The following is a 16,531-nucleotide window of genomic DNA, read 5'->3' as shown; positions in this document are numbered from 1 at the left end:
GGAGAACAACAAAAAACCCCAAAAAGAGAAACGGGACTGTAATGTAATGTATACTTAAATTTTCAATGCAAAATGAAACTGACTGTAGGCCCTAGGGTACTGCTATGCCATTTTGGATGTTACAAAATGGACGTGTGCTGCAGCATATCAGTAGTGAAAACAGTACATTTCTCCCTGTGTCAACTTACTGTGTCTTGCTTTTTCAGTTTTGGGCTCCTTCTATTATTTCTTTGCTGTTTATTTCCAGGAGTCTGTTCTGAACTCTGTGGAAGTTAATGGAAAGACTGTAGTCCTCTGGAACAGCCCCTGCTAGGAATGGAGTTGGGTTATTTTTCTCCTCTTTTCAAGTAGGTCCATCAAAGGAGACTAATAAAGTTAGGTGCACTGGTGTCTAAAAACTTTCATGTTCCTTAAAAAAAAAAAAAAATCTCAGTCTCTTACCTTTTCTCCTCAACTAGTTGGCTCATCAGCTCTATAAATATAGTATAATGAAATAAGTTATCTTCAAGTTGGTTTATTGAAAATACTGCAGCAGCATGTGATCCTTTGACTAATCATGATATTGGATGGATTGGAATATTTGCTCTGCTTTCATTGGACTTTTTCAGAATCTGTGTTGGGAGAATGTACTTATTATAATCATATCCTAACTAATTATAGCAAAAATCTTAAATTGAGGAAGTAGCAGGAAGATAGTTAATAGATACTAAAATAAGAGAAAGCTGTTATGATTTGTTTAAAATACATTTGCAAACACCCTCTAATGACTTTGTTTTGAATACATTGGAGGCTGAAAAATACTTTACCCAAAATGCCAATAAACCAGCTTCATAACACTCCAATCAGTTTTATATGAGACTACAGTATTGTTCATGGAAAACATTTTCAGAGATTTATCAGCGCCTTGTGAAAGAGTTTCTTAAAATGAATCCTGGATATGATGAGCAAAAGAGAACCCTTATTCTCTAATTTTAAACTCAACCAGGATGTGTTGTTGACAACTGCAGTTCTAATGTTTGGCTCCTTGTGCCACTTGAGCACACTAGGCAGATCTTTTGACAGTGAGTTACTGCTAGTCTCTCAATTCTCCCTAGCAAACAGATTTTTAAATACCACTCATCTTTCTCTGCTTTTGATAAATGCTTATATAACACTTCAAAAAGAAAAAAAAACTCTCTCATGTAATCTACCTAGTGCCTTAGTGGCTGTACTGGTATTTCACTGAATCAGAGAAGTTTATGGATGGAAAAGACCCACTGGTTAGGTCATTGAATCTATCTGGTTAAAGATTGTGTAGCCTGGTTTTAAATATTCTAACTGATGGAGTTCCCACCCCATCCCTTGAAGGTCTGTTGCACACATTTAAACAATCCATCTGACTGTCCAGATTAGGATTAACTATAGTTTTTTTCCAATTCTTCACTTACCTCTATTTTTAATTTTGAACTTTATCATCGTGTAAATAACAAAACAAATGAAATAGTCCCTGTCTCAAAGAGCATAACCTTTTATAGCATTTTCATGTTCACAGAAACTACAGTAGAGTATTTCTTGATAACCACTCTGTCATGGGATGGGGTTTCCAGGGATGGCCGTGGTACCCCTAGGGCATCTTGACCATGCCAGTCCTGCCCAATGGGCATCCTCTTTCTATCCTGCCACGTGTTGCTGGTAATTTTAATAAATTGGGAGGCTGCCCTCGAGTTTGTATTCTGGACACAGTCTTGCTGGACCTCACTGAACCTTTGGTTCTTCGACTCCTGTGGGGTCCTGCTTCAAAATGGATTCCTCACAGGACACCCTTGACCTTATGGGCTAGATGCATGGCTCTAAAACCACCCCTTTACCATGCCCCAAGCCTCACAGATGGTATTTAAACATGGTCTCTCCTGGGGCCTTACTACAGCTCAGCCTCTTGTCCTCACCGGGCTTTCCGCAGCCCTATCTCTGTGCCCCACACTGGTGCTGGGCTCTGTTCACCCCCTTATTGCTGTGCCCTTCTCTGGTGCTGGGGTCCCCACATCGTAGTGGGTCCCCAATGAGGCTTTCTCCTTCCCCAATAGCCTTAGCCCAGTGCACCGGTATTTATAAAGAGCAATTTAAACATGAGCCCCTGGGGTATAACATAATGTAAGCAGTTCAGGGTGTGCTCTGTCCCTTTAAAAAGTCAAACTTCTCCCAGCACTAAGTGCTTTGTAGGCTAGGGTACCTGTTGAGCTCATGGAGCCCCATTAGCCCAGTCTGCAGCATATCAGGCAGTCCCTGGGCAATTCTGCCCTGGAGGCCTTCCCCTTAGCTGCTGCCAGAGAAGTAAACCTCTAGTCCCAGCCCTGGGGTTTATATATGTCCAGGGCCCTGCCTCTTCCGGTCAGGTGCAGATGCAGGCTAATTTGCTTGTTAGCCTGTTGCCATAGTAGCCTGCACCTGTGGGCTTCTGTCTGGCTCTTTGGGCTTTCTCCCTAGGCAGTTTCTGCTGTTAGAGAAGCAGGCACCTTAGCGCCCTGCGACACTGCACATTTTCTTTTCCTTGGTTGTATTCCATGATTCTTAATTCCTATTATACTATCCCAAAAGACTCTTCTCTCTTTTTGTCATTCATATCCTTCAAATATCTGTTCAACTATCAAATAGCTTATACTAATTTACCATTTCTGAGCTGGGTCCTGCTTTCACTGAACTTCACTGAAGTTCAACAACTTTATGGCTTAGAACTGGAAGCCACATTTTGAGAAAGCTCACAGGAACGCCATGCTTGCTGGTTTTCTCTTTTTCTCTCTCTCTCTCAGTGATACATTCACTTGATCAGGCGTCCTGTTCCAGATCATATATATGCCTAAAACTAATTTTGAATGTCCACAGAAACAGAAAAAGAAGACTATTTTCAGGCCGTTCAGTGTGATTCTGTGCTTTCAGATCTCAATCAGTGACCAGCCACTCACGGGGCTTTGTTTTTGGGCGTGATGCTCTTTCCATTTTTGAGAGTTACCAGGTGACCCAGTGAAGAACGTTTTGCATTCAAAAGTTTGTCTAACTTTATTTCAACCATGCAGCTGGTCCAATGAATGATACAACCTCCAAAAAATCCTTGCCCCTCGCATAATTCCAGGACCATCACAGTTCCAACATCACTGTAACATTACCATGATCCTTGAGTTAATTTCTGACCTTGTGATTGTACGTCTCATTGATGAAAAATAAAGTACAAGCAACTCTGTGTGACATCATTGCTTGGACATAATGGAACACACACATCCCTGATAGAACTTCACTGAGATAAGTGAAGTAATCACAAGGATGACGTTTAACCCGTTAAATCTACAAAGGACTGAGATTTAAGCCCATGCAATCTTTCATTCTAATCTTTGCTTTTTTTCTAATCTTTTTATGTTGTTGAAGGAAGTAACATCTTTTAAAGTATTTTTTTAGATACAATTAACAAAATGTGAACTGGAATGACCAGATTAGGATTAACTATAGTTTGTTTTCCATTCTGTACCTACCTCTGTTCTTAGTTTTGAACTTTATCATCATTTAAATAACAAATTGAAATAGTCCCTGTCTCGAAATGCATACAAGACAAAGTTTATCCCCTTTCATAGCATTTGCATTCTCACAGAAACTACCATAAAGTATTTCTCATTCTCTTCTGTTCTAGGCTTTAACAAGACAGTTACAGCGAAGTGTGCAGGAAATAAGAATAAGAATCAGACATTCAAAAAAACTAAGAGAAGAAAGAGAATGCAACAAGGGCCTTTCCAAAGAGTCTGTTCACCGAGCCCAGTCGTTGGCAGCATCCATCCTTAATATTTCAAAGACTGATTTAGAGGAGATACTACATACAGAAGGGGATGAGGTAAATTTTTTAAAGGATTTTTTCAGGACAAGGGGCCAGAACTTCAGTTGGTGTAAATGGGTGCATCTCCCTGTAGGTTAGTGGAACTGAAATAAATGTGCTGATTTAAGGAATGTGGAGATTCTAATTATTTGAAATTTAGTCATTTCCATTTTCCACAATGAATTTTGATAATTCTGCATGTAAGCTTCACTGTAAAGGCAGACCAGCACAAACTGAAAAAAAGAGAATGTATCCTTCAGTATCAAATTTGATTTACTTGGCATATTCTCTTATTTTCTGTTACCTTTAAATATAGTTCTATTAAGCAAATGATTTATTTTGAAAAGTAACAAACTCTTTAGTCTTGGGCCTATCATGTAATTTTAAAGTTGAATGTTTGATATCCCATCATTAAAGGACTCTGCTAAATAAAATGTTAGGATTTCTTACTTAAATCCAGGTACTGATGGGAAAAGATATATGCTGCATCTCCATCCTTGTAAGAAGAATGAGCTGTTAATTGACTGCTTATACTGATAGTATCATACTTGTACATTAGGTTTGCAACTAGCTTTGTTGAAAACCTGTATTGCAGAAGCCACAAGAGGTGTTTTCCACACTTTTACAGCACTCATACTGCGTGGGTGTATCATGGATATAATTTCCATCTTAAAACCAGTTTTCTACATTTTTAACTTCAGTGACTTGAATTGGGTTGTTGTGTATATCAATGTAGCTGAGATGTAAATTAGGTCCTGTATTTAATATGATACATTTTGTGAATGTATTTCTGTGAAACACACAACTACACCCAGATACACATAAAGGAATGCAAATATAGAGGTGATGGATTCCCAGTGTACATATATATTCCATTAATCAGTGTAGATCAAAAATTTTTCAATTAAACTTCCTCAGGTGAACTTGTAACATTTACACACACACTCATTCTCACACATGTATGCATATGCAGATGCACGTATGCCTACCCATGTACACACTATTATTATGTGTAAAAAACTGTGCATGATCTTACTCAGTTGTATCTGCACATGTGAATTTTCTAAATGCAACAGAAGCCCTTGCCAATCTAACAGATGCCATTCTGAAAGCTAATTTTGGAAGCGCTGTCTCCATTACTCAGTGAGTGAGAGAAATACAATTATCTGTGGCTCTTGTTTGGTATTTTTTGCCATGTAAGAGTGCAAAAAAAATATAACTTGTATTCATTCTATTTTTAGGAAGCAGAAAGAGCTAAACGGGAATCTGAAAATGATAAGGAATGGCTGTGCTATATACAGAAGCTTCTCGAAGGACAGGTGAATTCCTTCCCTCATGTTAAGAGTTTCCAATATGAACAATATTTTTTAATAATTGTAATTATTTGTATGATTTCTTCTCTATAAGACCTTTGCCTGGAGGGCGATGTTTCAATATGAAGTTTTTATTTTCTAATATTTCTTTTTACTTTTTTAAAACTGTAAGGCATTGTGTGGGGCAGAAGACATGTTGGCTAGTAAAAATTCATTGTTAACTTAACAGCTGAAAACAATATCTGGGGAAAACCAGCTCAGATCCTGGCAAATGTATTAATTAAATTATTGAGTCAGTCTGTATCCTTGGTAGAGTGTAAAGGATCCATTCCCTCATACCTCTTAGAAAAAACAGATTTTTAGTATGTGCCTTTAAAGTTAGTACTTGATATGGACACCTGAGGAGTTCATGGGTTTCAGTGACCTTTAACTCTGGACCTGTTTCCAGTCAGTTCATGTTTTCCTCATAGCCAGACAGCTGTTTATTACCGTGTCTTCCCGCATTCTCTACAATATTTTCTACTGAGACCTAGAGCAGCTTGTTAGTGGGAAGTAAATATTGATTTGGCATCCTGTCAATGCAGAAAGAATGAAAAAATTTCCACCAGAGGCCCCTCAAACATTTTCCTATTGACATTTTCTGGGCAGAGTGGAAAGCTGCATAGAGGATGACAAGGCTGAGACTAGTTGAAATCCCTGAGGGGTCCATTGAGACTGCCGCTGTGACCTGTGTGATACTTTTTCTTCTCTTTCAAGTCTTTTTTTTAATACACATACAATCTGCTGGGATGCACCCCTCTTGTAAGTGATCAAGGGCAGTTTATTGGCAGGTGAGAGCCCTGCTTTTCTAGTCATAGTCAGCTTTTGTTTGGACATCACTGACAACCTGCACTGGATCTTTAAATTTCTTCATTTTATTTTAGTTATCTTCATAATTCTGGTTGTCTGTCTTACAGCTGAAATCAAGTAACGTTTGAGTTCAGAAATCCATTGTTCCTGCTGTACATGCAATAATGTGAGCGTATGAGCAGTATATTTCATTTCTAATAGCAAAGTGGAGGGTTTAAAATGGTTTGCAAGCCATTTCAAAGGGCCAGTCATCTCTAGATAGGAAATAATTAATGAAAATAAAAATTATTTCAACATCAAGATTAAATCCCTTGATCTGTTATTAAATGATGGTAGTATTTGCTTCGTTCGTTATCAGAAGAATCTACTACTAATACCACTCAATTGCTTGAGTGGAGAAGATTGAAATATCCATTAAAATGCCTTGTCCCTGCCACAAGCATTTCAACTCTGGCAAATTCATTTAAATACCTTTAGTGCTACTTGCAAATCAGTAACACAGATATAAGTACCCTCCTTCTCTACACTTCCTTCAGATTGCCAAATAAATAAAGAAATGTCAACTGTAGTAAATGATGAGAAAAAACAAGAGGCTCAGTTCACCCCAGGGGCAGCTGCTTCCTCACAAAATAAGAATCGTGTTCTTTGTTCTTCCGTCAATCATGTATGTGTTTGTCTTCTGCATTCAGCTTGGCAGATCATAAAAGTTAAAGAAAAGATGCAGGGCCATATCAAGGGAGACCAGAGAATTAGCAGCTTTTTTTCAGTCCACATCTGCTTCCTTATCTATGTTGGGGGGAATAAATCATGACCCCAACAGGTGACTATGGAGGTTTGTGCATGGATGGTTGGTGGCTCCTTTTACAACTGCTTCTAAAACACCTGGTTCCATGATCCAAAATGCTTAAGCTCATTGTGCCATGGAAGCTTTTTTTGTTAGGACTGACCGGAATAGAATATAGATTTTCATCTGTGCTACACATTTACATGCTGTCTGCATGTACACATCTGCAGCATGGCATGTCAGGCTTGCTTTCTTCACTTATTCTGAGAAAATGTTCTTTCACTTGCATCACATCACTTAATACTGCAGTTTGATATAGTGTCTTTTTGTGCCATTGAGTCAGGACTCTGGAACGTAATTGCCCAGCAGTATTGATTTAATTGCTTAGGTTTATTTGTGGACTCCTAATTATTGACTGGAGGTAAGTTTAATGGAGAAACCTTTATGAACACTGGGAAACTGCTGCTGTTGCTGTTATACATAATGAACTGCATCATATCCCTTTAGATCATTTTTCAAGCTAATTTTATTCCACTGTGACAGTATGATAACATTTAAAGTGTCATAGACGTTTTATTTTTATTACTGACATACGCCGTTTTACTGCTGCATTAGAATTTGGGGGGGAACTGGGGAAAGCACTAGTTGCTCCTTAATGTCATTTTATAGATTCCCTTAGAGCGTAATCATAAACTATATAGTACACCTCTGATTTACAGTTCATCTACACCTCTTTTTTCTGCATTGTTATGACATGTAAAGGCTTGTATTGCTGCCAGTGTTAGAAAAATATTAATATTACTATGATTAATAAATATTTATGTGATAGTGCCTGGAGGCCTACATCAGAATCAGAGTCTCATTGTATTGGCCAATGTAGAAATCCATGTGAAGAATTGGCCCTTCTGCTGAACAGTCTAATAAAGAATTTTCTTTTCAGAATGTCATTATGTAAATAATAATTGTATTATCTAAAGAAATAATCGAGTTGGGAATTCCACCATGAGAATTCCACTGTAATGTTTATAGTTCCTTGTTGCCAAAAGCTGTATCTTGATTGGACAGCTATGTCTTTTCAGTATCCTTAGTATTCATTCCCAAATTCCCAATGGCTGGAACTTCATCACTGAAAAATTAATAAAACTCAAAACTCAATGACTCTGTATATGAAAAATGGATTGGTGTGAAAGCTAAAAGGGTCCTGCAACAAAGGAAGTGCTGTATTTGGAAGTGCATTCATGTATGGAGACTCTTCAAAGGCAATGCATAGGAGATTGAGCAGGAGAGAGACAAAGCTAGAGGAAATATCAGGGTATTGAAGCTCCATTCCCTCTCCATCAACGGCATGGCGCATGTATCAACTAGTGTAGGCTATTGCAGGCCTTAAATGTGTCTATAGCTGTAATAGGATGTGGAAGGAAGATTCTTCCCTTGCCTCCAGGCACATTTCTTCCCAGTATCTATGCCAAGTATTTGAACCAGGCCTCTGGTAAAATGTCCATCTCTTATACTCATGAAAAAGCTTCACAGTCAGGGAAAACCTCATTTAGCTAAATCAGCATCATGCCTTCATTTGAGTTAGTTTAATCTAAGTTTTTCTGTACCTCTCAAAGCTTTGCAGTGGGTCCTCATAACATTACATCTGAACAATTTATTAATAATTTTATAAAGGAAGGAAGAAGTTTGGCTGGATTTCAGATTGCTGTTTGATGTCTCTAGGAGAGATTTTTCACAGGATATAAATAGTCATCCAAATCTTTCAAGCCTTGTACTTCATGACAGGATTAGCTTAATAGATCCCTTGTCAGGTACACAGTTTTGCCTCAGTTCCTTTCGTTCCTTGGGGGGCCCTTGCATTAATCACTCCACATACAGTAAAAGCTACAATCATAGAATATTTCTTCTTAGGGCCTCCTTTCCTAATACACAAATCGTATTCAGGTAATAGTATCATGCAGGAAAAAACCTTCCCATCCTTTGCCTGCCTTTTCCTCTGGCTTCCAGAGCCATCTCACTGAAGCCTATGGATTATCATTCCCTTGAATAGGAGCTTGCTGCAGTCCTTCTATCCTTAAACTGCAGGGGATTCTCCACAACTCTCCTACTAGAGCTTGCAAATTATCCTTGGCCCTCTCACTGCCTTCTAACCATAGACACTCTTGGTTCTCATTGGGAATGTAGCCCCCTACCCAAGACTTACAACACTTCAGATTTCTCTGTGAGGCATCCCCCTGTTTTTTCCTTGAGTTCTCCCCAGTAACTATATCTTATTTTCTCCTTGTCCTGCCAGAAGATTGTACTGAAAGCCGTGGGTGTATCTGGGATTTGTTAAAGAGGGGTTTGGCAGGCTGCCCCCTGCACACCTGCCCATGGGGGTAGAAGTGCAGGGACAGGCAGAGATATAGGTGAGGCATGGCTAAAATTCCTGGGCTGGCAGGAGACACAAGGGAGCTGGGCAGGGAATAGGCACACAGGGGAAGACCTGTGCAGGGGGCAGCCTGCCACACACCCCCTTTAACAAACTCCAGATACACCCATGGCTCACAGTACAATCTTCTGGTAGGACAAGGAGAAAAGAAGGTATAGTTACTGGGGAGAACTCAAGGAAAAAGCAGGGATATGGGTGAGGCATGGCTAGAGTCCCTGGGCTAGCAGGGGACAGAGGGGAGCTGGGCATGGAGCAGGCATGCAGGACCTCCCCAGATGGCAAGGGGAGTCCCAGAGCTGCTTCTGCCCTGTACTATCTGTGGGCTGCAAGGAGCAGCTGCATGGAGAATGGGTTTATATGATTCTCTGCTGATTTCAAATTTAAATGAAAAATATACTGGCATAGGAAAATGCAGAACTTTCAGCTATGTACTGAAGCCTTATGCTACTTAAGTGTGTACATGGTGCTAACTACCTTTCTAAAACCTTCCCCAGGCATATGGGGTATGCTTCTGGAGAATTTGTTTCCAGTCTTTGAAGTCATGAAGCAGGCTGTAGCAAGAGTCGTCCCAGGACAGTTACAAGGCCATCAATAAAAGTATATCTGACAGGCTTCTATTAAAGATGAAGACTGTAGAGATCATCCAGAGCTGGATGTGTATATATAAGGAGAACTGCAACTGACAAATGTGAAAGAATGCCACAACACTGAATCTTCCAATGCTCTTGATAGAAATGAATGATTTAGATAGAAAGATCTCTTTAAAGATCACTTTGCTATGACATGCAAGCAACAGAAAGTAGTGAACAGCAAGTAAATATAGATAGAATAATATGGACCCGGGACAGCAGAGAGGTAATGCACTCATCTAAAGAATAACATTAGGAAAAATATCAACTGCTTCAAAAATTAATGTGGCCAAGCTAGTGGAAGAAGAATTTATGAGAGACTTCAAAATAATTATACTGTTCTTGTTTTAAAAAAAATACATGCATGTAGACAATAGGAAAGAACAGTTATGGAGTGAACAGAAAGATGGAATTAGTATTTTTACAGCACAGTGGAGAGTATCCTCCACAAAGAATTTGAGATAAGATTATGCACTTATATTAATACTGATAGAAGCTGTGCTCAGTGACTTTGATCCTTCTCCCTACACAGCCAGAAGAATAGCAGCCCTTGTAACTTTCAAGAAACTGCTAGCAAGTATGCTTGACTAGCTCGGCAATCCCATATTACAGACATAAGGAGTGTACTCTGACAGTTTGAGATCATGTCCAGCCAGCAAATCCTAGCCCCGTACACATACAGGTCTCTTGTGGCAGCCTGCCCTGTAACTGCTGGGCAGGTCACAATACTTGATCTGCCACATCAGAGGGCAGTTCAGTATTTTACCTGCCATCATCTTGTACAGATAATTTCTTGTAACATTTTAATTATAAAAATATAAATAAAGCAGATCTACCATTATTTCAACACTTCTCTTAGCTGTCAATTTGCACTAGTTTTTCATCCTTTTTATATGCTAATGTTCCTTTTTCTACTGGAAATTTGCAGGTACCTTGTCTAGCATAAGCACTAGACCAGGGTTTTGTTCAGAGCCTAAAAAACATGACGGTGATAGAAGAGACTTTAATAATGAAAACAGTAAACTCTGGATGGAGTTAACACAGGGGTTTTCAATCAGGAATACATGTACCCTTGAGGGTACTTTGGAAGGCCTCATGGGGTATGTGGCAGCGGTGCGGAGTAGCCAGTGGCACTTCTGGTTTCGCCACCATGTACTGCACTGCCCACCTCCCCACACTTGTTGACTGACCACCAGGGAACACCCCTGCTCACTCGTTGACTGGTTGCCAGGGGTATCCTGACCAAAAAAGGTTGAAAACCCCTGAGCTAACATATTGTCAAAAATTAACACTAAATGTGGAACTCTCAGAAGAAATAAACACACTGGATTAGCTTGGGGTGGAGTTTTAAAGACAAAGGAAAACTATTTTATCCACTCAACAATTTTATCCATGTTGATATACTACCAACAGTCTGAATATCTTATTTGTCTCATCCCTGATGGCATATTTAGGGCAATTCTTCCCCTTTCTGACACCAGGTGTAACTGTTCTTCCAGCTGGAAGAATTCTTGGTTATGAAGGGTACTACTTATCTTCCCTTAGAGGGGGAATTCCAGTTAAAGAGCAACAGTTACACCTAGTGTCAGAAAGGGGAAGAATTGCTCCAGCATTTGATGGAAGGGGCTTATTCTACCATTCACCCTGCACAGGGAGCAAGCAGCAGCGGTCGGGTCTGGCAGACCCTGGCTGCAGTCCCCCAGGGCCAGAGGGGCCTGAGAGGGGAAAAAAATCCCCTTCCTTTCTCCTCTGCCTCAGGGGGCCATGCCAGCTGGCATCTGGCCACACCCCCAGCCCTGCTACTGAAGTGGTGAGGGGGGAGCACCAGGCAGACCCTGGCCTGGATCCATAGTGGTGGGACAGGGAGGGGAGAATTAAACACTGTCCCTGGCGAGTTCACTTAAGGTTACTGCCAGAGCTGGTCATGCTCCCACCACTGGAGCAGTGAGCAGAGAAATTCCTGGCAGGGGTTTACCTTCACAACATACTGGAACATAATTGCTGGCATCACCTGGAATGTTCATGAAATTTGTGGGGAGGACCTGCACCAGTCATCCCAGGAAAAGTATAACAGCATCCATGGTCAGGGGCTCCAATGGCCTGGACGCTGTAATGAACCCTTAACCATTGTTCAAATGTCACCCATACCCCCTCGGTCTCTTGCCTCAGCATTCCCTAGCCCAGCAACCGAGTTTTAGCCAATTAGGTTTGAACAGGCCTCCCGTACTGGGAGCAGAGAACATACGGCCCTAGATGCCTACTAAACCTTTTACTCAGCATTTCCGGTAGCATGTCGCTCCACAGTTAGTGTCTTATCTGATTGTCAAGATGACTATTCAGATAAAAAAAAAAAAAATCTCATGGTCAGAATCTCTGGAGACCAGACATGTCCTTGGCAACTTTACCCCTCCTGTATACTGGGCAATGCTTTCTTGTTGTCTCAACTGGATGCCTGGTGCCATTGTAGCACTACCTGTACCCCTCCATTCTTTAAAAGGCTAGAGAAATGCCAAGGGTTAGGCCTTTCCCAACTGGCTCTGGAAGCTGGTGTAAGTGTGCCATGGGACAGGGAGGGGGACCATGCACAAGCTGCTTTGCCCTGGGCCCCGCACCTGGCTGGGATCATCTCTGTTTATAGCAATAGCATTTTACAGACACAGCAAAACACAATCACTACACATAACACAGTCAAGCTTGATTCTTCTCTGTACCCAGCAAACTTAATGATGCTTCCGTAGTGGTTCCATCCTGCAAAACACAAAGACTAGAAGGGAGGGGCTCACCTCTCTTAGTTAGTTTACTCTCAGCTGGTACACTGTGGCTGCCTTTGCTTGGCCTATAGCCATGCTGGCGCTCATCCAAAAAATTCCCATCTCTGCACCTTGCAGAGCTCAGCATTCCCTACCTGTAGAGAAAGCCTCCTCTGAAAGATTGCAGGTGACAAATTACACACCACACATGATCTCTTTGGAAAAACTCTTCCTACTTCAAAAAGGAACCCCCAAACCATGCGTCTGCAGAGGAGAAAAACAAAACATGCCTCTGATAAGCTCACTTCTTTTCCTCTGCCCAGAGTAACTTCTGGGCACTGATCTCTGTTTACACAGCTCTACCCTGATGTTTCCCAAAATAAGCTGTTACACTCTCTATCTGGGTTCTTCACTGTTCCTGGAGAGGTGGGAGGAAAACCAGATTTTCCCCTCACTTCCAATCCCAAATTCTCTGCCACTGCCTGAGCAGATGTCCAGTAACATACCTTGTCTCTTTCTGTGCCCTTTCCTGCCTTTATTCTCCAAGGCACACAGGATTGCAAAGTATGTGTCTCACATTCCTCTATCTCTGAGCTCTCTGAAACTGTGCTGCCTGGATAACACTCTGCCTTGCCATAACCTGCACCTGTAACTTACCCTGACAAATTCCACAGCAAACACATAACTGGTCTTGTAACCATCCACAGAAGATTGTAACTATTCCTAAAGACCCTAGAGTCAAAGGACCCTGTTCATTCACACAGCCATTCCAGCAGAGAGATGACTTTCTCTGCTCTCTAGCTTCCTACTGCAAACACAACAGGAGGTTCTTACTTAACCCCAAGTGGATCGCAGAACATACCTGTGTCCACTACTCTGCCTGACCAGGGCAAACAAAGTCTCCTGGTCAGCAGTAACAAACCACATCTCTTGCACAACACTTACAACCCTAGTAACAATTACCATACAGCTCTACCTTACTACAAATCTTAGCTAACCCCCTCTAGAAAGGGTCACTCTGTATCAACACATTCCCTGATCGGTCAGGTTACTGCCCTTAAGTTCCAGTTCCAGGGCTCCAGTCAGCAACTGCTGGTACTGGACCTGGTCCCAGTTTCTGAGTCAGTCCTGAGAGCCCCACATCGGGTGCCAATTGTTGGCTCTGGATTTAGGATCTAGATACCTTGTTCAGGGCAGGGGGACCCACCCTCAGACCAGCCACGACCTTTCCATTTGATAATAGGCAAATTTATTGATACACAGTGATAACGAAAAAGAAGCAATACAAACAATTAAGCAATTCTATATATGTATCAAATCCTAGGGCTGTCAAGAGTCAAAGTACATCTGACCAGGATGCAGGCTTCACTCTGAGGCTTACTCTTAGGTGTCAGATGTCAGCATGGCAAGACAGCATTCTGGAGGTGGGATGCTGAGGCCCACAGCCCTCTTCCAGGCGTGTATGAGACGGGCTGCTGGTATGCCCTCGGTCCACGGTGGCCTCGGGGACTCTTCCTGGGGGACAGGGAAGGACAGAAAGGAAGAGAAGGAGGGACAGGGAGGGACCCTTGTTACTCTCAAGTCTCCGCTTTTGTATTCTCCTTCCCTTCTGATGACTCCTGATAACTCTTCATCTGTGGCTATCTCTGGTTGGTTGTCTCTCTGTGGTCACACATCCACATAGCCAATTGCCCATCTTGAGCCCCTATAATACACATATCTATACCTATAAGCCAGTTCCCAAAAACAGACCTTTAAATGCCATTTTCAAGCCAGCACTTCCCACCTCCATGCACTCATGCCTCAATTATACTGACAGCAGAGTCTATCAAATAATGAATCTAGACCAAGGGTGGCCAACTTGTAGCATGGGTGCCACAAATGACGCAGGTGGTCTCTATGTGTAACCCAGAGCAAACTGGGGAGGGGACAGGCAGCACAGTGACATATAGGGAAGGGAGCAGAAAGCAAAGCACCAAATCAGGCAGGCATAACAGGGTAGGAAGCAGAAAGCAGGGCAGCAGATTGGGCAAGGGAAGGGAATTGTAGTGGCATTTGGGGAAGGCACAGAGCTAATTTGTGGCATGCCTGCCAAAATGTCGGTCCCCACTGATCTTAACCATTTTATATGGCGTAGCATGTACCCAAAAATGTCCAAATTGAATGCAGCAGTCAGGTGATTGGTAAAGATTAAATTTACAGAAAATGACAGGCATCAGCTATTTTTCCCTTAGCCATGGGTTGTAGGTAGATACAAGAGACAATTTTAAGTTTTCTGTACAAATATTGTAAGCTCAGCTGTTTTAAAGTTGCCATTTTGTATAGAAGAACAGACCCCACTGACATCTTGATCAATGGAGATTTTTTTTCTGCATTTATTTACAAAAGTTTCACTATACAACTCTGAAGGCACTTAGTTACAGCATAGGTAGCTGTAATGATACTCTCACGAGAGTAGTGAACATACAGTACGACTTCTGTGTGTCCCAGAGATGACTGTAACCTCATATTGATCAGCTGATTGAAGATAAATGACAGAGGTGCTAGGATTGCAGATTACATCATTAACATGGTCAGTAAACCATGAATTGTTCAATAATGCATTTAACTTTTTTCATTTTATGGTTTTCATTTTATGCTCTTTTATCATTTTTATGATAAAGAACATAGTTACACACACTAACCAGGCAGATCAGCTTTAAAGAGATCAGGTGTCTGCAACTATGCTAGTTGTTGGAAATAAGTGAAATCTAATGGTTTAAAGATATTTAATGAATGTTTTTCAGTTGAACAAAATGCAGAATTCAATTATCATTTTTCTTACTGTGTTTCTCTTTCAGTTTCCTTTTGCCTCATATTTAACCGATGCAGTACTGGAAAAATTAAATGAGAAGAAGAGACTGATAGAAGAATATAGTTCACTTATGACACAGACCGTATGATATTTCTGTGAACTGTTTGGGTTTTATTCAGAATGACTAGAAAGAGTGTGTGTTGTGTTCTGAATGTCTTTCCCTTTCCCATTCAAAACTAATAATAGTCCTGTTCAATACAAAAGGAATGAGAGTTTGAGAACAAATTAATTGTTGAACAAGTGGAATTAATTGCAATCCCACTTTAAACAGAAGGTATGTGGCATTTGATTTCTGAATACACAAATTGCCAAACATCAGTGCAAACTTAATTTTTTTTGTCTGAACACATTAGTTAAAAAAAAGCCAGTGCAAACCTTTGGGAGGAAAATATGTCACTGAAGTGACTAATAAAGCATAGAAATTGCACAAGCCAGTAAGAGTACATATACACCAAACAACAAAGAACCTGTTAGCTGTATTATTCCAAACATGTTAGCTGAGCTTTTTCCAGGAGTCTAATAGTTTTGCACATAAATCCAACTGAATTTCAGTGAGATTGGGAAACTTTATATCTTTTGGTTTCTTTGCTGATCTCAACTTCAGTGTTTATTCCCCGTAAAATGACATACATTCTTAGGCTGGACTTATTTTGCATTTTAAAAAATATTAAGAGTAAAAGTTGAGAACATGAAGTAAATAAGAGTGGGGAGTTATGCATTAGACTCAGACCACTGGGGGAAATTATATTTTTTTCTGAGTGGGAGTGTATTGTATGTGTAATCTATTTACTTGTATTCAAAATTTCTTTATAACAATAAAAATGATTTCCAACGTCTCGTGTTTACCTTTGAATGTTGTGTGGAAAATGCTGTTTATATTCTCTAAAGTAGTGTTGCTTGTCTTCTGAAAGTAGCTCTTTCTGCTACTATCACAGTATCCCAGGTGTTTCATGACATGCTACAAAGCAACACTGTAACTGAGCTCAGTGTGCTGAGTGAGTTTTAGTCTAGTTCAGCAGTGTCCAACCTTTTTGAATGTGGGGCTGGATCATGAACTTTTTATCACCCAGTGGGCCGGCGAGCCATATT

At 40.8% G+C, this 16,531-nt stretch overlaps 1 protein-coding gene across 5 annotated transcripts in view; it reads left to right on the top strand.

Annotated features, from left to right (window-relative positions):
* CNTLN (centlein) overlaps window positions 1-16,288 on the top strand; it is a 474,592-nt gene extending 458,304 nt beyond the window's left edge. For all 5 annotated transcript variants that reach the window (XM_019517543.1, XM_019517544.1, XM_019517542.1 and 2 more), the window contains 3 exons: window positions 3,656-3,853; window positions 5,077-5,154; window positions 15,429-16,288. In XM_019517543.1, coding sequence (XP_019373088.1) covers window positions 3,656-3,853; window positions 5,077-5,154; window positions 15,429-15,530 — 378 coding nt within the window. In that variant the 3' untranslated portion in view covers window positions 15,531-16,288. The remainder of the gene's footprint in view (window positions 1-3,655; window positions 3,854-5,076; window positions 5,155-15,428) is intronic.
* Window positions 16,289-16,531: the final 243 nt, after the last annotated feature.

Source organism: Gavialis gangeticus, unplaced genomic scaffold (genome assembly GCF_001723915.1).
Source record: "Gavialis gangeticus isolate Ggan-Ray unplaced genomic scaffold, GavGan_comp1, whole genome shotgun sequence".
NCBI classification, from domain to species: domain Eukaryota; kingdom Metazoa; phylum Chordata; order Crocodylia; family Gavialidae; genus Gavialis; species Gavialis gangeticus.
Note: the sequence above shows the minus strand (reverse complement) of the source record. Positions and strands in the feature narration are given on the sequence as shown.